At 47.7% G+C, this 23,614-nt stretch overlaps 1 protein-coding gene across 1 annotated transcript; it reads right to left on the bottom strand.

Annotated features, from left to right (window-relative positions):
- Positions 1 to 1,498: 1,498 nt before the first annotated feature.
- On the bottom strand, positions 1,499 to 19,964 carry TSPAN33 (tetraspanin 33). The gene is made up of 8 exons (XM_021699392.2): positions 19,863 to 19,964; positions 6,611 to 6,668; positions 5,818 to 5,945; positions 5,388 to 5,462; positions 4,263 to 4,358; positions 2,813 to 2,941; positions 2,249 to 2,410; positions 1,499 to 2,038 (listed from the first exon to the last, which is right to left on the bottom strand). The coding sequence occupies exons 1-8, from the start codon at positions 19,962 to 19,964 to the stop codon at positions 1,937 to 1,939; spliced, it is 852 nt and encodes a 283-aa protein (XP_021555067.1). The 3' UTR covers positions 1,499 to 1,936.
- Between the last annotated feature and the right edge of the window lie 3,650 nt (positions 19,965 to 23,614).

Genomic DNA, 23,614 nt, shown 5'->3' with positions numbered 1-23,614 from the left:
TTGGCTGGGGCCCCAGGCGGCTGCTGGAAAGGCGCCCTCCCAGGAGCAGAAGGCTCGTTTAGAAGAAACTGGGGGCGGGGAGAGAACTTGCGACTCGCTCTCTCCAGCGCGGTAGGGATTTTTTTCGAGTCTTTCTCCGGCCAGGCCAAAGCTCCCAGTCTGAGACCCCCGACAGCAGAGGGCAGCGAGGAGACTTCGGGGAACACTAAGCGCATAACCGCGTCTCGCAGCCACGTACCCACCCCCTGGCAGCCCAGCTCCCAGCTCCTCCCGGGCGGGGGGCGGAGGCGCCGGCTCCGGCGGGGGCGGGGACCACCCACAGCGCCGCGCGGCCCCGCCCCGGCCCCGCCCCCGACGCGCCCGCCGGGCCTCCCGGCTAGCCGCCCTCGCACGCTTCTCTGGGCGTGAGGAAGCCCCGCGCTCCGCTCGCGTTTTTTTCTGAGTACTCCTTTAAGTACGGCGGGCAGCAGTACAAGCGCCTTCAGATGGAGATGGAGGAGGGGGATGGAGGGCCCAGACTAGGGGTGAAGAGCTGGCCTTCTTCCTCCTCGTTCCCCTCCCCGCCCCAGCGGAGAGTGCTAGACTCTGATTTCCAGCTGTGTTCTTACCTACCCCCGTCCTGAAAGTTTTGGGTGGCCAATTTTAATTCAGTTTAGTTGGGGGAAAAAATTAACATCAGGTTTTAGGATAACATTACGCCGTTCCCAGGTCGAAACTGGGAATCTTTCGACCTAATTTAGACCGGGGGGGCGGGGTTGTGGGAGGGGAGGATTGCATCTGGTTGAGGGAGATAGGGCGAGGGATGGGGCCCGGGGGGTATTGTGGTGTTTAGGGGAGTCTCCAGTCCCCACCTGGAGAGAGGGCCCACCCGCTGCGCCCTTCTACCCCTCCCGTTCTAGTTGCCAGAATGGAAAATTCATGGAGTCCAATTTAGCGCAGGTCAACAAACTTTTATTGCCCCTCTGGCTCCCCTGCCCCAGCAAAATCCCTGCTTCTTACACTGTAGAAATACTGAACTCTGGTGCAGGGTAATGGGGGCGGGGGTGTTAACCTTGCCTCCTCTGCACACTGCCAAGGTTAAAGAAACCCCACTTGCTGGAGAGGGAGGGCCAGAGGGGAGGAATTCAAGGGCACAAGTGGCTCAGTCCCATCGCTGCTGGCTGCAGAGTATAAAGACCATGGTTCCAGACCTTTTAAAAAAGGGTCGAGTGGGGGAGAGGGATGAATTTGGCTGCTGTTGTACCCCTTGCCCTTGCTGCCATGTTTCCATGGAAATGAGGGAGGGGCAGGATGTAGCTCACTTTGACTACCTGGGGGGATGGCAGGGCAGCATTTAGTAAAGGTATCGCCTTTCACTCCTACCCAACACATACAGCTGTCCCCAGTCGACCCCAAGCTCACTGCCTGTTCCACTCCCTTCCCTTCTGGAGCTGGTATCCTACCAACTGGACTCCAGGTAGGGCTGTTAGTGTCCACTCTCCAGCCAGGTCTTGCTGGCAACAGATGGAATCAGTATGTCCAGCAGGCTAAGTAAGTATCAGCCCTGGTAGAACCAGTGGTTTAGTGCCTCAGTGAAAAGCAACACCTAGTACCCCCAAGACTCTCTGCAACTGATGTTTCCCAAACATCTCTGCCCAGACAAAATTAAAAAAACAACAACAACAAACCATAAACCCAAATGTGTAAGGTTAAAAATAATGCAAAATAACTCTAATAATGCCGAGGGCTAGGATGGAGGAGAGGGGGAGGTGCATCCTTCCTAGACTTGAGCCACCTGTGCCCCCTGCTTTCTGCCCAGCTGGAGTTGGCTTCTCCCCACTGGGCTGTTGCTGGGGAACTGGAATCCAAATTTCCGTTTGGTGCTGAGAGCTATACCCACTGCTATTGGTCGGTGAGGCTGGCCTGTCGCCATAGTGAGGAGGTGCGGGGTGGATTCTCAGTACCACGGGTCAGCTCGGTGCTGCTGGTTGTAGAACTGCAGCTTGATCTGATCTTTGATCTGATTCACAAGGATCTGGGACAGCAGGATTCCTACCAGCTGGGAGGGGCAAGATGGATTGGGCCCTCAGCAACGAGTGATGTCTTTGTTTTCCCTGACTCAATCTTCCCAGTATGGTTAGCACCATCCCATCCCCAGCTTCTTAGCAATGTCACTGCCTGACACCCTAGCTGGTCCGCAGGTGCCCTCCCCTAAACAAAGGAGCCTTTGCAGAATTTTAAGACCCACAAGTCTTACAGGGTAAGTTACCTGGGGGATGGCCAGGCCCAGTGCTACACCACCAAGAAGGAAGAGGTTGCTGTGTATCCAGTTGACCAATTTGTCAATACAGCCATTGGTATAGATGACTTTACTAGCCTCCAGGTATTCAAGGGCCTGCATACCTTGGCCACACATGGTGTTGATCACTGCCTGGGGAAAGAGTTGAAAAGCCAAATGGAACTCCCATTCCCAAACTTTTTATTTCAGGTCCTAGCTTATGGTCTTCCCACCCTTCCTAAATTCCTAAATTGTTAGGGAATATATGTGGAGGATCCTAACTTGGAAGTTTCTCAATGCAAGCTTCCTTCCCTCTGGGAGATCTGAGTTCAGTTTCCCTTGCTTTAGAGACCTGCACCTTCTGAATCCCCACGTGGACCACAGGAGTGAAAAGTTAACAGAGCCATTAGACTGCGGCAAAGAGAAACATCTGACAACTGTCCTACAAAATTGATTGGTTAAGCTAGGGAATGGGGATTCCCTACAGTGGCTACCCTAGTCGGGAAGTAACTGAAATTGCTGCCCAGGAGGAAATGAGGTGGGATGTAGGCTCACCTGGTTTGGGGTAGGCAAGCAACAGGAGTAAGGCACAGAGCAGCGCTCACGGCTGGGGTTGTCTTCTGAACAGTTGAAGTACATGTTCTGGGACCAGTCCCTATAGGAAATCCCTCCACAGCAGCTGAACTGCAACAAAGCCCACCACAGAGGTTAAGAATCACCCACTCCTCACACTGAAGTGACCAGGGGAATTCTCAGAGCAGCCAAAAGTCCGTGGCCAGCTTCCATTTGTAAATTCAGGCCGTTTTTAAACACAACCTTAAACCTTGAGCTCATGTCTTTCAGTGGCCTTTACCTTTATATACCTTGTTATAACGACCATAGTTGTATATATATTTTGTTTTTCACATTCAACTATGAGCTCCTTGAGAGCAGTTTCTGCACAGTATAGAGGCTGCAAAAGGAGGTGTTCAAAAACATTGGCTGAAATAATTAAAGGATCAGTGTTGAAAATATTTGTTTTAATACAGAGAAAACAGAAGAGAATCTTCAATATTATGGGCCCATAATTACTCCATGAAAGCAAGTAGGATCCAAGTAAGTTGCACCAAGGGAAGGGGAACTCAGTACTGGTCTCAAAAGCACTTTTATTTAAAATTCAACTTTTGATTCATAGCAGCATTATTCACAATAGCTAAATGGTGGAAGTGACCCAAGTGTGCATCAAAAGATGAGTGAATTAGCAAAATGTGGTGGATACATACAATGGAATGTTATTCAGCCTTAAAAAAAGAAGGAAACTTTGACATATCCTACAACATGGATGAAATTTGAAGACATGCTAAGTGAGATAAGCCAGTCACAAAAGGACAAATACTGTACAATTCTACTTACATGAGGTCCCTCTAGTGGTCAAATTCATAGAAAATAGATGGTAGTTGTCAGGAGTTGGGGTAGGGGGAAATGGGGAGTTAGTGTTTAATGGATAGAGCTTCATTTGGGGAAGATGAAAAAGTTCTGGAGATGAATGTGGTGATGGATGTAAACAGTGTGAGTATACTTGGTGCCACAGATTTGTATACTTAAAAAGGTTAAAATGGTAAATTTTATGTTATGTACATTTTACCACAATTTAAAAAACTTAACTTTTGTATAGGTAATATTTAAAAATCTGCCACTTCCTTATCCCCCTATAAGTAACCACTTAGAATAGTTTCTACATATCCTTGTAGATTCCTTTCACAAATATGAATACATATTCTTTCCTCCCTCTTTTTTTACACAAATGGTAGATTACTATATACACTACTGTTCTGTTCTCTTAGAAGTACTTTTAAAGCACTCTGCTATGTATGTTTTTTTGCCAAACCTCCTTCCAGAATCCATTACCTGGAAAGTAATGAAGAAGTCCACAGGCCTGGAGGGTGAGGTGTCTCTTGGGATGGCATTAACTTTTGCCTACAGCCTCTGAGACCACAGCTGACCTCCCCCCACTCCTAGCCCATACCTTCTTCTGGCCAAAATCAATGAGGTTCTGTAGATCCAAGTCATCGCGGTAGTGCACAATGGCATTATTGATGATCTCACTCACTTTCCCTCGTGCCTGCCAGAGACATGAGTAGGGAATCAGAACACAGGACTAATCCCTAACTGCTCCTCCATTCAGGAATAACAGTAGACAGTGGTCATCCTTCTTCATGTAAGTCAGCCTTGAAATCAGAACCAGGTCCTAGGTTGATGGCCAGTTCCGAAGCCCATCCATCCCTGGGCCCTCAGGTACCAGTAGGCAAGAGAAACACAGGACCTGCTGTTGCCTCTTCTCAGAGCCACATTTTCGAGATAATCCAAGATTTATTTACCTCTGAACACTATTACCACAAAATACTTGTTGATGCAAAGCAGAGAATCTAATATTTTAGTAGAAAAGGGCTTACAAAACCGAGACACTGACCTCTAGTGGACAGGAGAGAACTACATCTCTTTAGACTCCAAACAGATCATTTTAGGATTTTACTAGGACATTCTGAATGAACTCAGTGGCTCCCCATTTCATAGTTTCCACCATGCTTTCTTCCTTCTTGCTCTGCTACTTCCCTCAAAGTTTCTTGTCTATAGTCCAATACTACCCCCTGGCAATCATTTGCTCTTTGAGAAAGGAATTCTGGTTCTTAACTAAAAGGACTGTCACTAAATAGCAGATCACTTCCAGCTATGGTGAGCACTGCTCAAAATCTTGTTTACTTTCCCCCTTCTTTCCTTCTGTTTATCCCAATAAGCAATGTTTAGAAGAAATAAAAGATTCTTCATGTTGTCTATGGTCTACTTGATAATTGTGTTTTAACCAATAATTTGCCATTAAAGTTTGCAGATTATTTTAACTTTGTGTTCATACAATTTATTTTCCTGTTGGCTTCTCAGACTGTCAGAGGAAAACACCTTACAATATGGAAATCCTCTTTAAATATGGTGACTTTAAAGGCCATTCGTTCATCCCTAAGGAGAATCTTTCAAAGGCTGATGCTTCTCAGGGAAAGGAGCACTGTGGTTAATTAATCAGGCTAGACATGGGCAGGAACCTTCTCTTCTTCCCTCTGGTTCATACCTGAGGAGGCCCCTTGGCTCCCAACGTTACCTTGTCTGAGAAGACGAAGCCCAGGACCCCTGCAGCCAGCTGTAACAGGAACACGATGGTGAGGCAGAGTGAGAACTGTGGGGAGCAGGCAGGAAAAGGAGACAGTTGATTACCATGCTGGGCTCTAGCCCCTCCCAGGGCCATGGGGAGTACTGGGTACTGGGGAGCTATGGGGCACTTCTCCCAGGTGCCCCATGCATGATAAAGGCCTCTGCCTCCACCATGCTGTCTTGAGGGTGGCCACCCTGTGCTGGGTCATCTGGGCTGAGCTCTATAGTGGGGAGCAGACAGCACAAGCTTGGCGGGGGGGAGGGGGGAGAGGTGCAGAGGAAACTGAAAGGTTGTAGGAATGGCATCAGGAGCCTGAGAGGCATATGGAGGAGGCTGGAGTCTTTCTGGTGGGGCCCGTGACCACTCACTGACCACTCACCGTCTGTAGGAGGCAGATGTTCTCACGAAGCGATCCAATACAGCCACAGAAGGTGAGCAGGAACATAAGAACGCCCACCACAATCAGCAGGATGGCAGGGTCCACTGCCAGGCAGGCCAAGGCTGCTTCTGGGGGAGGGGCTGTCTCTCAGTCTGAGCCTGGTGCTGACTGAGAGTGATACCCAGGGACGAGGTGGGGGGTGCCCCCCAAAACTGTTCTCCTCTGCAGGGGGAATCTCTAGTATGGTTGGACAACGGTTATGGGGAGGCAGTGCTCCCCTCCCGTGGGAGAATAAAAAGGGCCCAGAAGGGTTTGTGACATTTAATTTGAGGAGCTAACAAAGTGAGAGCCTTTATTCCCAAGCTTAAGAAAGGAGGAACCACTTTCGCTCCAGAAAAGAATTAGAATGGCATTAGCTCCCAGTTTTGCAGATTCCGTTTCCTGGAGATTTTGTGCAGTAGAACAGGAATGGAGGTTGAGTTACTTCAGGACAGAGTGAGGGAGGAGCTGAGGCCTCGGATTACTCTCTGCTCCCGGAGGCCTACCTCCTTTCCTAGACACTTCCTAAGCCTAAAATGCAGGCAGATCCTGGGGGATTCGTGGGAGCTTAGGGAAATCCTGGTGAACTGGCATGGCCTGCCTGCTGCCTTGGAGCAGGGTGTTAAGATTGGGCTAGAAGGTTGCTGTCCTCTTTAGCCCCATTGCTTACGTGGGAAAGCGTATTAGAGGGCCAGGGCTGAAGGAAGCAGAGGAGGAAGAGTCATGGGGAGATGGAGGGGGGCCTATAGCTCACCTGCATGCTTCATGAGCCGAGCGTAGACTCCCACAGCCACCATCACCATGGAAATCACCTGTGGACACAGGGAATGAGGCAGACCCTGAGATTTTGGAAACCAGAGAGCCCGCTGTAAGTTACCTTCAGGAAGAACAGGAGGAAGACGACTTTCCTAGGAGCCAGAGATGAGCATCTCTGTCCCCCCAGCAGATACAGTTGATAGCATCTGTCTGCTTTGCCTCCAAGAAAAGCTTTTACCAAGGTGATCTCATTTGATCCCCACAACAGAGTTACCTTGCGGGGCAGCTATTTTCCCTGTTTTACAGATGAGCAAATTAAGGCAATTCAAGGTTACTAACAGTGGTTAAGAATGTGGACTTTGGAGTCAGTCAAACCTGGGCCTCTGATAAACAAATCACTGAGCCTCAGTTTTTGTACCTGAAGATGGGAATTTAAAACAACTACATCTAATAAAACTACCGTGAAATTAGATAATGCTTGGAAAGCATTTAACATAATGCCTGACAATAAATATTATCTATCATTACTAATAGTTAACTTGTCCAGGGTCACAAGTTTTGAATTTGAATTCAACTACATCAAAGGGAAGGGTTGTTTTTTTTTTTTTAAGATTTTATTTATTTATTTGACAGAGAGAGAGAGACAGCGAAGAGGGAACACAAGCAGGGGGAGTGGGAGAGGGAGAAGCAGGCTTCCCGCAGAGCAGGGAGCCTGATGTGGGGCTCGATCCCAGGACCCTGGGATCATGACTTGAGCCGAAGGCAGATGCTTAACGACTGAGCCACCCAGGCGCCCCAAGGGAAGGGTTTTTTAAAAATATTTTATTTATTTGAGAGAGAGAGAGAGTGCATGCGTTCGTGCAAGAAAGAGCATGATGGGGGCGGGGGTGGGGCAGAGAGAGAGGGAGAAGCAGACGCCCTGCTGAGCAGGGAGCCTGATGGGGGGCTCAATCCTGGAACCCTGGGATCATGACCTGAGCCAAAGGCAGACACCAACTGACTGAGCCACCCAGGCGCCCCCAAAGGGCAGGTGTTAAAGCTGAAGCAGGCCTGAGTAGAGGCACACTCCCAAGTCTCTAACTCTCTTGGGGGTCAAAATGGTGTCAAATGCAAGAATGCAAGTGCATCCCAATGTGAAAGAATGCATGCATGAATGCATGTGTGTAAGTAAAATACCAGACTGCCTTGGCAAAGGAGCCTTTATCTTTATAAACCTGGATTCCAGTGTGGAGCAAGAGTTTAGACGCTTCAAGCTTCCGGGCTCCTCTTTGAGAGAATAAACCTGTCAGGGACTACCAGCAATCCCCAAAGGGGCCTTTTCTGCCCCACCTCCACCCCCACGCCAGGCCTCCAGGAGTGCAGGGCAGCCCAGCGTTCACAACTCTTGGACACTCTTTCTTTGTGCCCAGTCCCCAGGCTGGTGCTAAGCTGCAGCTGGCTGTCACCATGGCAATAGCTGGGGCCAAGCTCTGGCTGGAGGGAGTTCTCAGCAGCAGGGACTTGACCAACTCAGTGGGGAAGGAGATGGCTGGCTAGACTCCACTGTCCTACAAGACAGAGACCAGCTGGAAAGAGCCGTCTTGGGGCTTTGGTGGGAGAAGGGAATAGGGCCCCTAGAGAGGGAATAGGGTCAGTGTAGTCCCTCAGCAGAAAGACATTTTTCCTTAGTGGCCTCTGCCTTCTGGTGCATTTAGCAGTAAATGGAAACCCTTATCTAAAACCGTATCTTTCAGGACTCTTCTCTGGCTATATACCCAGCCTTGCCCCTCAATCATTTGGCACTGCCTCGGACTCAGGGCCAGATGTGTTATCTGCTGGCCCTTATGCTCTTTGTCCAGGAGAGAGGGAGCTGCTTGCAGAGCTGGGAGTGGGGCTGGAGGTGCAAGCTGGCTTATTGTCCCCCAGCACAAGCAGGCTGAGGGAGCAAGGGGGAGTGGGTGGGGAGGCGAGGAAACCACACGAAAGAGATCCCAGTCACCCCCGAGGCCTGTAGGCACAGCTCTTTGCCAGAGTGACTGAGCATCTTGGCCTGCCCTTTAAAACTCCCCACAGCCAATTAACGGTTCTGAATATCCTTTTACTGAATCACTGAAGGGTAGGCATCTGCTCTTTATTTCTGTTGTTCCCAGGCTCCTCACTGTTTTGCAACATGTTAAATTTTCACTAGGCTGTATAACTTTCCACAGAGATGGTCTCTGATTAAATCCTAACACAGCTAAAACAAGAAAGAGAAAGTAAAGAGGTGCCACGTCTCGCGGTAACTTAATTCCACGTGTGGACCTGTAATTACAACAGTTGCTCTGTCTTTATTTGCGGTAGGTAGAATAGTGTCCCCCAAAGATGTCCCGTCCTAACTCCTGGAACCTGTGAATATGTCACCTTCCATGGCCACAGGGGTTTTGCAAATGTGATTACGGATCTTGAGATGGGGAGATTATCCCGGTGGGCCTTAGAAACAGGAGGCCAGAAGGTCCGAGTCAGAGAAGGAGATCAGTATGACAGTGGAGGAACAGGTTGGAGAGGTGTGGTGCCAGCAGCCAAGGAAGATGGGCAGCCTCTAAAAGCTGAGAAAGGCAGGAAATAGATTCTCCTCTGGAGCCTCCAGAAGGGACCATCCCTGCCGATACCTTGATCTTACCCAGTGAGACCCATTTTGAAATTCTGACCCCCAGAACATAAGAAAATTAATTTGTGTTGTAGTAAGCTACGAAGTTTGTGGTAAGCTGTTAAAGCCACAGTAGGAAACTAACACGCTGTCCAAATTCCGTTCATCAGCTGCTATGCACAAGGTACTCTGAGGACCGCAGAGATGAGTGAGATATGGTCCCTGCCCTTAAGGAGACCTGTATGTTTTATGGGAGAGGGACAAGAAAAACCAGAGCCTATCCTTTCCAAACTTGGTGTCATTAGGATGGGCGGGAGGGCAGGGAGAGAAGAACTTAAAACTGTTGCTGTCTTGGCTGCACCCCACACCACGTATTTCAGAATCTCTGACACTGGAACCCAGGCAACAGTACTTCTGAATGCGTTCCAGGTGATTCCAATTTTGAGAACCACAAGCCTAAAGCACATTCAGCCAGGGATCTAGAGCAGCAGGTGCAGGTTCCATTAAAATTGAGATGAAGACTTTAATATTATCGTTAACATTTAATACGATCACTAATGACACTGCTTACCTGGAGCTCACCAGCTAACTCTAAAATTCGACATTTCTATCACTGATCTGCCTCTTTATCCTGGAGTCACAGCTTGCCCTTTCACACCCCTATTCCTGCCCACATCTCCCACCCTGAATTCTTCAAAGCTACTGTCGTCCCAAGGTTAATGCCACTGCCATTAATAGTACAACGTTTTAGAGCTGAATAGAACCTTCGAAATGAGCTCAGCCACTCACCTCTTTTTATAGATGAGGCCCAGAGAGCACAGCAATACTTGACCAAGTGCACATGGGTACAGAGGAAACATCTGGACTAAACCCAGTTTCCAATCTCAGTCTGGAACTCTTTCCACCATATCAGGCTTTGCCACAAAATCCTTGTAACACCCCGCAATATCGCCAATGACCTCCTTTTGTGATGAGGATGGAGATAGACACTTCTTAGAATGGCTTTTCATATTCTGGCGAGAATGAAGCCTCACTGGAAATTTTTAAAAGCTAGACACAGTTTTTAAAATAGCTGAGTCTAGCAGAAGGCATGTTCCTGAAGAGTTGTCAAATTATATAAAATAACTTGCATGCACCAATACCTTTATCCTTATAGAAGGTGAGTAATCACCTTATAATGAAAATAGCCATCCCCTGGGCTCCTTGGGAAAATGGTTCAATCTACGACTGGAGCAGGAGATATACAAGATAAACCTGGGGTATCTCGTGGTGCCAGAAAGTAAGGAAATGCTCAAAAACAAACACCCCCCCCCCACTACTGTGGGTATGCTAAAGTGACATCAAAATAAGGAAGTAAGAAATTATCACCCCAAACATAAAATAAATATCCATGAGTCCATATGGATAAAAAGGACTTAAATTTTTTTTAAAGAGGACTTAAATAAATAAACGAGGGAGAAAAGACAAATCTCCCAAATCAAGAGTCGGACGCTTAACCTACTGAACCACTCAGATGCCCCCCAAATCGAGGAAATTCTAATTCTGTCACAGCCAACAAAAACCTAAGGAGACAGGACAACTAAATGAGATTTGGTATCCTGGATGGCATCCTGGAACACAAAAAGGGTGTTACGTGAAAACTGAGGAGATCTGAATAAAGTACAAACCTCAGTGATAATGATAATAACATTAATTGTCACGAATGTATACTCAGGTCACGAATGTATCATACTCATGTCAGATGTTGAGAGAAACTGGATGTGGGGTATGTGGGGATTCTCTGTACTATCTTCTCAATCTTTCTGTAAAACTAAAACTGTTCTAAAAAATGAAATCTATTTAAAAACAGCCATTCCCAATTTGTTAGGTGTTAGTTGGTTAGTAAATCCACAGTTTTTAATATCAGATTTTCCTAAACTGGGGATTCACTTGCATGCAATTTCACAAACTTTAATCGGGGGAGGGGGGCGAGAGGGTTGTCCTTACACCAAAGTATGGGGCAATGGATCTTTTTTTTTTTTTTTAAGATTTTATTTGACAGAGAGAGCACAGGCAGAAGGAGAGAGAGAGAGAAGCAGGCTCCCTGCCGAGCAAGGAGTCTGATGTGGGACTCGATCCCAGGACCCTGGGATCATGACCCGGGCCGAAGGCAGCCGCTTAACCGACTGAGCCACCCAGGCATCCCCGGGGCAATGGATCTTAAAACAGTTCAGGTGTCAAGAGCACCACGAAGCAACAATGCTCTGTTAGTATAACCTATACAATTTTGACATACTAAATTCTTTTCTTAAACTTTAATATGCTATCACTGCTATCTAATTTACAGTCCATATTTACTTTTCCCCAATTCCCCCAAGAATGTCTTTTATAACTGTTTTTTAAAGATTTTTTTAAAAAGATTTTATTTATTTATTTGACAGAGAGAGACAGCGAGAGAGGGAACACAAGCAGGGGGAGTGGGAGAGGGAGAAGCAGGCTTCCCGCCGAGCAGGGAGCCCAACGCGGGGCTCGATCCCAGGACCCTGGGATCCTGACCTGAGCTGAAGGCAGACGCTTAACGACTGAACCACCCAGGCGCCCCTTAAGATTTTTTTTAAAATTTATTTATTTATCAGAAGGGGGGGATCGAGAGAGGGAGAGAGCCCAGGCAGGGGTTGCCACAGGCAGAGGGATAAGCAGGCTCCCTGCTGAGCCACCCAGGCATCCCTATAACCGGCTTTTGTTTTATTTTTCTTTTTTTCTGATCCAGGATCCCATCAAGAATCATGCATTTAGTGATCTTTAGTGATCAAGTCTCCTTTGGCCTGGAAGAGTTTTGCAGCTTTTTTCTTTTCTTTGGTTTTGGTCTTTCAAGACACTGACTTTTAAAAAACTGTGGTAAGGGGCGCCTGGGTGGCTCAGTCAGTTGAGCATCTGCCTTTGGCTCAGGTCGTGATCCCAGGGTCCTGGGATGGAGTCCCGCATCGGGCTCCCTGCTCCGCGGGGAGCCTGCTTCTCCCTCTCCCTCTGCCTGCCGCTCCCCCTGCTTGTGTTCTCTTTCTCGCTGTCTCCCTCTTTCCCTCTCTGTCAAATAAATAAATAAATAAAATCTTTTAAAAAATAAAAATAAATAAAAAATTGTGGTAAAATACATATATCAAAAAAGTAACCATTTTACAGGTCAGCAGCCTTAAGTACATTCACATTGCTGTGCAAGCATCACTGCTATCATGTTCCAGGGTTTCTTCATCACCCCAAATAGAAATCTTTAACCCATTAAGCAGTCACTCCCCCTCATTCCCTCCACACCTCCAAATCCTGGCAACCACAGGTCGGCTTTCTATCTCTATGGCTTTGCCTATTCTGCACATTGCCTATAAATACGGCTCTTTAGGTCTGGTTTCTTTCACTGAGCATAATGTTTTCAAGGTTCATCCATGCTGTGGTGTGTATCAGTACTTCATTACTTTTTATGGCCTAATAATATTCTGTTGTATGGATATAACACAATTTGTTTAGTCATTCACCCACGGATGAACATTTGAACTGTTCTCATGTTTTGGCTACTGTAAATAGTGCTGCTGTGAATGCTGGTGTACAAGTTTTTTTTTTTAATACCTATTTTCAGTTCTCTTGGGTATATACCCAGGAGTGGAAATGCCAGGTCATATGGTAATTCTATGTTTCATTTTTTGAGGAGTTACTGGACTCTTTTTCCATAGCGGCTGTACCATTTTCCATTCCCACCAGCAATGTACCAGGGTTCCAGTTTCTCCACAGCCTTGTCAATACTTGTTCTGACATTTTTTTGACACTGGCATTTTTATTTATTTATTTTTAAAGATTTTACTTATTTATTTGACAGAGAGAGAGGGAGACAGTGAGAGAGGGAACACAAGCAGGGGGAACAGGAGAAGCAGGCTCCCCGCTAAGCAGGGAGCCCGATGCGGGGCTCGATCTCAGGACCCTGGGATCATGACCTGAGCCGAAGGCAGACGCTTAACAACTGAGCCACCTAGGCACCCCCCCTTTTTTTAGTAAGCTCTATGTCCAATGTAGGGCTGTAGCTCATGACCCCAAGATCAAGAGTTGCATGCTCTACCAACTGAGCCAGCCGGGCACCCCAACACTCATTTTTTATAAGTCCAGGCCAGTTGCTTTGCAGAATATCCATCAGTTTGAATTTATCTGATTGTTTCCTGACAATTAGATTCAGGTGACACATTTTTGACAGAAATATTACACAGATAATGTTGTGTCCTTCTCAATGTGTCATGTGAGGAAGCACAACATATTAATCTCTATCGTGGAAATAAGGAACAATTTACTAAGCAATGACAAGGCTGTTAAGCATATGTCTCTACATCCCATAAAACAGTAATACAGGCACTACTCTAAATAGTTTCCTAGTTTTCCATAATATTTGGTTGCTCCTTGTCCTCTTCCCTTTGCCTTCTGCTAGCACTTGCTGGCAGATAATGCAGCCACAGATACTAATGTTCATGGGAGAAAATAGAAAAGGGAGAAAATTCTTTCCATTATTTGACTTCTTGTCTTGCAAATTGCAGAAAGACAGCCATGATTTGGTGTTATGAGAAAAACCCTATTCTAGCCCCTGGAACACTCACAGCTTCGGGGTCATTATAATGCACTAAGGGAGGAAAGGTTATAGGGCCCAAGATGAAACTCTGAACAAAAGTTCTCCTGGCTCTAGTGCCCAAAAGCCAATAATTACAGGCAAATTGGCTCTTGGAGTCCACTTGGATTGTACCTTAAGACCAAGGTGGTGTGACAAGCCCTGAGAAGTGGACCCAGGGAAGGCTCTCGGAGACAACAGTGGGGTCTCTGTTCCCATGATAGATACAAAATGTCTCTGTGAACTATAAAATCTATAAAGACATCATTAAATATCACCTCTCTCTGGCTAACAGTAGAAATATGAGCAAAGGGGGTTTGAAGCTGAAGGAAGTCAGACTCAAGGTTAGCTAGCCCTCACCTAGACTCAATCCTCAGCTACTTGCCACTTGTCAGAAGGAGCACTCATCCTAGCTCTCCAAGCCCATCCCTAACAGGTGACCTCTAGGAGCTCTTTCTAGCAACAGTAATAGCTACCCTTTGTTGAGTGCTAAGGGTCAGGCACTGGGCTAGACTCCTTATACCTATTCTTTCATTGAATTCTGACCACAGTCCCAACAGAGTGTTAGTATCTCCATTTTACAGAACTGATGTTGGGAGAATTCAAGTAACTTTCCCCAGCGCCCTCAGAGAGTGAGCAGCTAAATGGGACAGAGGAACCTAAGTCTTTATGTCTCTGGAGCCTTGTGACCTGGCCCATGCTTTCACCTGGGATATCACGTGAGGTGGGAAGAAGCTGCCTGCAGTCCTCTTGGGGGAGTAGCTGATAATCTCCAAACTGGGTGGGGCTAAGGTGGGGCGGGGGATAGGAGAGCTCAAGGACCTGACGGTGCCAGCAGGGCCCAGAGGGAAGCCCCTGGAACAGCACCCTGAAAGGGGAAGACATGGCATCATGATGCAGGGCCCACCAGCCCCTGAGAGAAAGCCCTGGCCTCGTCTGTCTCCACATTCTAAAGTCCAGTCTACACGAAGTGGGTGCATCTATCTCAAAGTCCTCTCCTCTTCTTTGGAATCTCTTCCCCTCTTCTTTTGAAGATGGTGGTGGGGGACAGACAGCTGCGAATAGAGTCATTCCCTGTGTGAGAGTCAAGACCTTGCCCCTACCCAGAGGGACGTGGGGAGGAAGGGGTCTGTACCTCTGGTTTCTCAGTCCTCTCTATGCTTATTTCTGGATAAGCCTGCTCAACCTAAAGCAGGGCCCCTTCTCTCACTGCCCAGGCTCTGCATGCCCTGGTCCTCATGTGGCCATCCCAGCACCATGGTTCCTGAGTTTCTGAGGTGACAACTATCTATGTCAAACTGGCTCTTGGCTTTCTCTCTCTGGATTGGATGGAATTGTCCTGCTGGAGTGGGGGAATCCACAGAACTCTTTCCTTTCCAATGTCTGGAGCCAACCATTTAGCTTCTCTTTAGGCCATGGCTGGTCTTGGTTTCCCAAGGTTATACATGAGGGATGGAAGTCCACAAGGGCTCACAGTAGTATAAACACTCAAACTATGGCCCTGGAGTTCCCAGCCTGACACAGAGTCTGCTATCAAGACCCGAGAGGTGTTACATGTTTTCTTTTATGCTTTTATTTATTTTTTCTTTCTTTCTTTCTTTCTTTTATTCTTTTAAAGGTTTCTTGAAGTTTATGATTTTCTAAGGGGTTCAAGGCAAACAGAGCTGTTGAGATAAGAAAGCACGTGAGTGACTTGACAGCATAGGATATGTTTCTTGTCTTCATTTTTTTCTTTTAATTAAAAGAATGTGACTACGTCACTTATTACAGCCTGCCTAGTCTACAGGGAAAGGAGGAGAGCTGGGGGTGGGGGCAGGAGGATGGGCTCTGCCTCCTAATGTACTTAGGTGTGAGCGTGTGCGTGTGCATGCACTGGGGGTTGTGTTAGGTGGTGGAAAGGGCCCCTGCCACTCAGGAGAGGTTTTTGCCAGGCTTGATGCCTGGTCGTTTCCTCATAGCTTCTGAGTCAGGTTACAACAGATGGTGCTGCAGGTGGTATGGGGCATTCTCACTGCCCTGGGGACTCCAATACAGTGGTTCTGGAGGGAAGAGTGAATTTCTTAAAGAAGATACCTCACTAGAGGCCTGGATCAGTCTAGGAAAGACCTGGATGGGGGTCCACATGTACTGCAGTGGCAATGAAAAAATCTGGGTGCTGTAGGTAGTAATTATGCATGGCCCTGAGGGAGATGTTGGAGGGGATGGCTGATCCAGCTTGGGGGGGGGGGGGGGGCGGTGCTAGGCCACAGGACCCAGTGCAGAAGAGAACACAGTTGGATCCCTCTCCCCCACCAAGAATGCTCAAGGACTTCCGGTTGTGCTGCATCTTGACAGACTAGTGTCCATAAGAGAGGGAGGAGGGGCATCATGCCTTCACCTGGTAGGGGCTGCTCCATCATTTGCCATTCAATAAGCATTCAATAAGTACCCAACCTGCCAAACTCAGCTGGGCACTGAGAAGCAAGAAGTGAATAAGGCAGTGTACCCTCGGGGGCCTGAAGTCTAGAAGAGGAGACATAAATAAACACATAATTGCAGCAGAGGTAAGGTATGTGACAATCAAGGTATATATAAGGTGTCATGGGATCCCCGAGGCATGGCCACCAAGAAAGCCTGAGCTGAGTTGCAGGGACTGGAGGTCTGAGTTCAGCCTGACTCAAAACCACCCCAACTGCTGCCCTGGGTGGAAAAAGGACCAGCAAGGAAGATGACCGCTATGGGCAGCACTGATAATGTTCCTGCCAGTGTATGCCTGAGGCTGATAAAGAAATGTACCATGACATTGGTCTTCCCTCCGCACAGAGCTGTCCGACACAGGGAGGGGAGGAAAGTCAGCTACTTCTTAACTGAAAAATTGTAATACAACTTTTGGGATCTTGGAGCAACTCCTCTGGGTCATGGGATCCCAACAATCAGGGATCCAGCAGCATGATTCTGGGGAGAAAACCAGAACTCCTAGGCAAAAGGAGAAGTGAGATTTGAAACGTGAACAGGAGGAACAGGTCCTGCTCCCAAAGAGGCCAGCAGCCTTCTGAGTCAGACTAAATGACCCAAGTAGGGCGCCTGGGTGGCTCAGTTGGTCAAGCGACTGCCTTCAGCTCAGGTCATGATCCTGGAGTCCCGGGATCGAGTCCCGCATTGGGCTCCCTGCTCGGCAGGGAGTCTGCTTCTCCCTCTGACCCTCCTCCCTCTCATGCTCTCTGTCTCTCATTCTCTCTCTCTCAAATAAAATAAATAAAATCTTTAAAAATAAAAAAAATAAAAAAAATAAATGACCCAAGTAGCAGCAGGGATGAGCCAGTGCCACCACTGAGTGTGACCCCAGGCAATACTGGCTACCTTCCCAGTGTGTCCCAGCACAAACAAGGCCCATACACAGCTCCCCCAGCAGCTGGCCAGAACGTGCACTCTTCCTGGAAAAGCAGAGGGCCAACATGGGTGCCTCCTGGGCAGAACAGGGGAGTTTGATTAGGATGGTGAGAGACTACAAAAAAGAAAGCACAGGAACCAGTCCCTGAAGGGTGGTAGGAAGAAAGAGGACCCTTGAACTGGGGAAGCAGCCCTTCATCTCCAACTGCTTTTGTGTGGAATGTAGCTCTACGACTCTGGGCCTGGGGGAGATATGACACTCAGTAACACCCAAAAGGTACTGGCCTCTGGGAAGGTCAATGTCCCAGGGACACCAGGACACAGAGAGATGCATCCTTAGATCCAGCCCCAGGTCCTGAAGAAAGAAAACAGTCCCCAAAGTGATGCATTCATCTTTAAATAGTTCACAGAGGCCAAAAATTTTTCTCCTTTAGAGGAGAAAGATTAAGGACAGAGAGACAGATATATTGGCTTAGGGTCACACAGTAAATTGATGCCAGAAAGGAACTGGGCCTCTTGTCCTTCGTTGTGCTATTTCTAGAGCCTCTGACTTTTTATGAGTCTAAAGTAGGGCCAAGAAGGGGCTCTTCTCTAATTTGGGGTGGTGCCAGCTTGGTTAGCCAGGTCCTCTGACCCTGAATGAATCATTTTTACCAAGGCAAATGGGCCTATGAAGCCAAACTCTCTCCCTGGCTGCAACCTCCCAAAGTCATTTGTCTGCTAAAAGGGGGGGATGGAACAGGATGGGGGAAGTCCAAGAAAATGACCATGAACGCAAATGTAACAGATGCACCCAGCTGTTGCCGCTGGGGAACACAGATAAGGGTGAACTTCCAAAGGCTCCAAAGAAGAAGCAGAGTCTTGGCTGATAGAGGAACTCAGAATGAGGATCTGGGGTCCCTGGGATGCTAATGCTGGCTCTGAGGATGGTATGTCATCCCCCAGGATGGCATGTTACTGGCCTGGCACATTCAGGGAGCATGTAGGAGGGTTCACTGGGACTTGCCCTTAGGCAGGGAGTTTCCCTTAGACCATCCCCTAGCCCCGGCAGAGTGGTGGGGAGTTTTTCTTCTGTTCTTTCCTAACCTCCAGCTGAGGCCGACCCTAGACCATGGGAAGTTGAGTCACCTAGTAATACCAACTCCCCAGCTACAGTAGCAGTCATCTGGGCCACGGACTTCCCCTAGAGGCACTGTAGTTCAACAGAAAACCACTAGATCAAACTTACTAACTAGCTGTTAGACCTTGGATAAAACAATTAACATCTCTGTGCTTTAGTTTTCTCATATATAAAATGTGGGTGCTGGACACAATGTCTTCTAGATTTTTTTTTTTCCAGGTCTAAAACTGAGAATTTGTTAGGAACTCAAACTTCATTTTTCCCAGTACAGTGGCTGAGCTCTTATCACCACCTTCTGGGATTTCTCTTGTTTGTCCCAACAGGCTAGCACTTACGCACTTTGTGTCTGTTCTTCAAACCATGGCCCCTGTAAACCTTTCCAGCAACTGGCTTAGATGCCTGGTCTGCTCCCTCTCCTAGGAAACACATTTTAGACTCAAGCTTTCTCTCTGCTGCAAGTCTGAACTTTAGGTCTCAGGCTGAAATGGGCAGGGATAATGGGCACCTACAGCAGCTGCTCTGAGTGTGGCTGGAGCTGGAAGAGAATGGGGGATGGGAGAAGGACCTCTCTGTGTTCTCAAACCCAGAGGAGCTCAGGGACTCTATAGAAGTGAAACAGAATTGAGCTAGCATTTCATGATCTGGTCCAGGTGGATTCCCAGCTCCAGCAGAGTGTTTCTGCCATCCCTGATCATACTGGGTTCCATTTTATGGAGGAGGGAACTAGGACCTACAGAGATGAACGTATTGCACAGGTTAGTCAACAACTGCAGGTTGGAGACAAGAATCCAGGTGGGCCCAGTCCAATATTTTTTTCCAATTTTCCACGCTAATCATAAGATTCTGAAAGGATTGCTGGCCTTTCAGCCCAACACAAGGTCCAATTTAAAGAAGCTGAAGACTGTCAGGCTCCAGGGCATGGAGTCTGGTCCTGAGAAAGGTGGGGCCAAGTTTGGGACAGTGCTGGGAAAGGCATCCACATCTGGAGGCCATTCCTGCCCCTTCTCAGCCTTTGGGAGGAGGGGGGCACCAGAGGCCTCCAAAAGGAAAAGATGAAGCCCTTTAACGCATCCTCTCTGAGGTAAGGGGAGGGGAAGGTCTGGGTTTTCCCCCTTTCCTCTTTTTTCTTTGCTGTTGGGCATCCCAGCCCCCAGGCCTGAAAGTCCCCCAATCATGAATGTACCAGTGCATTTGCTTTGGGCCAAGAGGAAAACCCGCTTCTCCCGCGCAAACCCATTTTTTTGGCCTGTCACAGATGCTCATCCGATGACCAGAGGACACCCGTAAGTCTTTCCTGAATCTCTTGCATTACCCTCCTCCTCCCTCCCCCAACAACCCCTCCGGACGCGGCGCCAGTATGGTGTCCCTCCCCAGGATAAATTACCCCAAAGTGTCATCACCCAGAAAACTAAGCAGTGCCGTTCACAACGCTCGCCTTGAACCTGGCATCCTGGGACGCCCCCTCCTCAGCCATGGGCAGCCCACTGCACCCTCGAGGGGTGCCCTGCAGCCCAGGTGCCCCCAAGACCCCCACGACTCACCCAGAAGAGCATGTTGAAGAAGAAGAGCAGGTATTTCACCAGCGGGCTGACGAAGGTGAACTCCTCCCCATAGCCGGCCGGCGCCCCGGGTCTCCGGGCCATGGTCCCGCCGCCGTCCCCCCGGGGGCCTATCTCCCCGCGGCGGCCGGCCCACCTGCGTGCCGTGCGCCCGGGGGCATGAGCCGCGCCACCGCGGGAGCCCGGGAGGAGGGGGGGCTGCGCGGCGGTGGGAAGTGCCCGAGCCGTGCGTTCGGGAGGAGCGCGGGCAGGGCAACGGCGCCGCCACCGGAGCCGCCGGGAGTCGCGGGCGCGGCGGCGGGCAGCGTGAGCCGCCGAGAGTCCGCGGCGGCGGGAGGACCAGCCTGGCCCTCCCAGCTCCCAGGAAACCGGGCCCGCCCCTGGCCGCCCATTGGCGCGGCTTCCGAAGCCTGACTTCTCATTGGTCGGTCGCTGATGTCACTAAGTGTCCAGCCATCCCTCTCCTCCGAAAGGCGGGGGAGACACCTGTTCTGTGAGGGACAACTTGTTAAAGGGTCAGTGGTTCTGCCGCCTCTCCCGAGAAGGGAAGCATCCAGGCAGCAGCTGCTCAAGGAAGAAGGGATGAGATGGAATGCACACTGCATCACACACCCGTGTCCTCTACGCGGTTGCTGTACACATAGCAAACACACATACATTAAAATCAACAAGTACGTACGTCGTGTGTTCAGCAATGCGCCGAAAGCTGTGGGAATACAAGAGAATAGAGTGAATCCCCGGGGGGATGACAATAAAATCAGGGAGACAAAACTAACCTACATATAACAATTTGAAAATATTTAAGAGTAGCGGCAATCCTGTTTAGTAACTATATATTTTAGATGCTTATTTCAGAAGCTCTGTAACTCACTAGTGGAGATTTGGAAGCATCACCAACAATCCTGCCATCCCAATTCATTACCGTTTCAATACCCCCCTTCCTATTTCCTTAGAATCTTGGTCTATAGACAGACACTGTTTTTAACATGTTGATCTGACACAAACAGGTTGAGTGCAGTGTAGGTAGTGGACATTGTGCTGGCTACCATAAGTAATACAAACACCAATGCTATTGATTGAATGTTTGTACCCTCCCCCCATTCATATTCCTAACTGCCCCCTCCCCCCCAGATGATGGTATTAGGAGAAGAGGCCTTCGGGAAGTGCTTAGGTCATGAGAATGGAGTCCTCATGAATGGGATTAGTGTCCTTATAAAAGAGACCCCAGAGAGCTTCCTCACCCCTTCCACCGTGTGAGGACACAGGGAAAAGACAGCCGTCTAAGAACCAGGAAGTGGCTCTCACCAGACACCGAATCTGCAGGAGCCTTGATCTTAGACTCTCTGCATCCAGAATTGTGAGAAATAAGTTTCTGTTGTTCATAAGCCCCCCCAAGCTATGGTATTTTTTGTTATAGCAGCTTAAATAGACTAAGAAAGGGATTCCACCTTCATCAAGTTGCTGGGCAAGCAACTTGATGCCCCTGAGCCTCAGTTTCTTCAATGTTACATGGGGAGAGTCCTGTCCTACAACGTTGATGTGTAGATTAAACAAGATAATGCATGCAAATCACTTAGCACAGGCTGGTACATTGACAGGTTCACTCAAGGCAGTATTTTGTTTGAGCAGAATTTAGAATCCAGTAGGGAAATATGATAACTGCACAAATAACTACAGCACATTTATTTGCTGGAGAGTTAGTGAAGATACCACGGCAAGTGAAATTAAGGGAGGAAGAGACTCAGAATAGAAGAGATGAAAGGGGAGGGTAATCCAGGTGGACAAAAGGGTGAACCACAGCCTGGAGGCGTAAAAACACACTGTGTGTTTAGTGAAAAATAACCAGATTGGTTTGGCTAGAGCATAGGGTATGCTTAGTATAGCAGTGGAAGATAACACTGACTGATGCCAATACATGTTGAATTGAGTTAAAATCATGGAAGGACTTGAATGCCAGATTGGGGAGTTAGTGCTTCATTGGTTTGGAAATAAAAGGTTGGGGGTTTTTTTGTTGTTTTTTTTTAAGATTTTATTTTTAAGTAATCTCTATACCAATGTGGGGCTTGAACTTACAACCCTGAGATCAAGAGTCACATACTCTACAACTGAGCCAGCCTGGCGCCCCCAGAAATAAAAGTTTGAAGAAAGGAGTGATGTAAGATCTGTTTTGTTTTTGTTTTTTTTAAAGATAAGGACTCTTTTTTCTTTTTTTTTTTTTTTAAGATTTTATTCATTGAGCACAAGCATGGGGAGCGGCAGGCAGAGGGAGAAGCAGGCTCTATGCTGAGCAAGGAGCCCAATGCGGGACTTGATCCCAGGACCCTGGGATCATGACCTGAGCCGAAGGCAGATGCTTAACCGACTGAGCCACCCAGGCATCCCTGTTGTTTTGTTTTGTTTTGGTATTCGGTTTTCATTTAGAGTGGGAAAGAGGTTGGGAGAGGAAGGTTTGTTAGGAGTCCATTATAATAGTCTAGATAATCAGAACTTCGGATCTGATTTAGAGGTGAGGGACAGAGTTGATAGGAAAGGGTAGTAGTGAAGCCGTTGGGAAGACAGGCTCTTTAGGGCTAGCTATGGAGGGGGCGGGTAGGGTTGACAGGAGCTCTAGGGATGGGGTTCAAAGAAGTGACTGAGACCAGGTTGCTGGGGGATGGGGCATTAACAGGTGACTGCTTGGAGATCCATTTTAGTATAAAAAGTGTGGGTTGAACAGAGGTCATTCTACAAGAAGTTAGGAGTGAATGGGCAACCAAGGGTGTGCACCCTTCTTCAGATGTTAAAGAGGTGAGAACTGAGAAAAAGACCAAGGTGCTGAATGTTTCTAGTAGACAGCAGTTCAGAGATCAGTTTTAGATCAGATTAGTTTTAGACAGGAAGAGGAAGACAGATCACAAGGGGTCAAGGAGGGAATGGGGGTGAAGTGGAAGCTGTGGATGAAGACTGTGGACACCTCAATCTAGAAATTTGAAGATTATAGGAGCTTTGAGGGACCTTAGAATGAATGGAAAGTTCTCTTTCAGCATACAAGAGATCTGACATGTATAGGAAAACAAGTCAGTAAAAATGGATTGAGGTTGATAATGGATGGGACAAAGTTTTGGGGTTAATGGGTAGAGATGGCATTAGGAATCAATGGGATGACCACAATGTCCATCAAGGGTGGACAGGATGGAAGTCAAGGATGGTGCCTTGTATAGTGGGAAGGCATGCAGCTGTAGAACAAAGAATGAGGAAACTCTCCATGTACCAAGAGCAATCTCCAAGATAAATTACTAAGTGAAAAAAAGCAAAGTGAGGAACAGTGTATATAATGTATGACATTCTGATAAAAAAAGACAAAAATAGGAAATGACATCGGTATTAGCTTGCATCCACCTAAATAAACTCTGGACAGACACAAAATATCCTTTGAGGAAGGAGGTTATGTTCTGGAGTGAATGAGAACCAAGATGTGAAGAATGAGACTTTACACTGTGCGCCATTTTATTTTTTCTGATTTTCAAAGCATGGAGTATATTAACTCTTCAAAGCATTAAATTAAAAGAAATCACAGCCCTATTATAAAGTAATGTAGAAAATATATATAGTGACTTGAGAAAAGGTTCATGACACAGAAAGTGCAGAAAAGCAGATTGTAGAATAAAGCATATAAAGTATCTGATAACCAGGAAAGGGCTCTGACTTATTTCAGGTCCTTGGAAGGCATTTTAATCATTTGGACCATATGATGT

The sequence above is a fragment of the Neomonachus schauinslandi genome, chromosome 12, assembly GCF_002201575.2.
Source record: "Neomonachus schauinslandi chromosome 12, ASM220157v2, whole genome shotgun sequence".
Lineage (NCBI taxonomy): Eukaryota > Metazoa > Chordata > Mammalia > Carnivora > Phocidae > Neomonachus > Neomonachus schauinslandi.
Note: the sequence above shows the minus strand (reverse complement) of the source record. Positions and strands in the feature narration are given on the sequence as shown.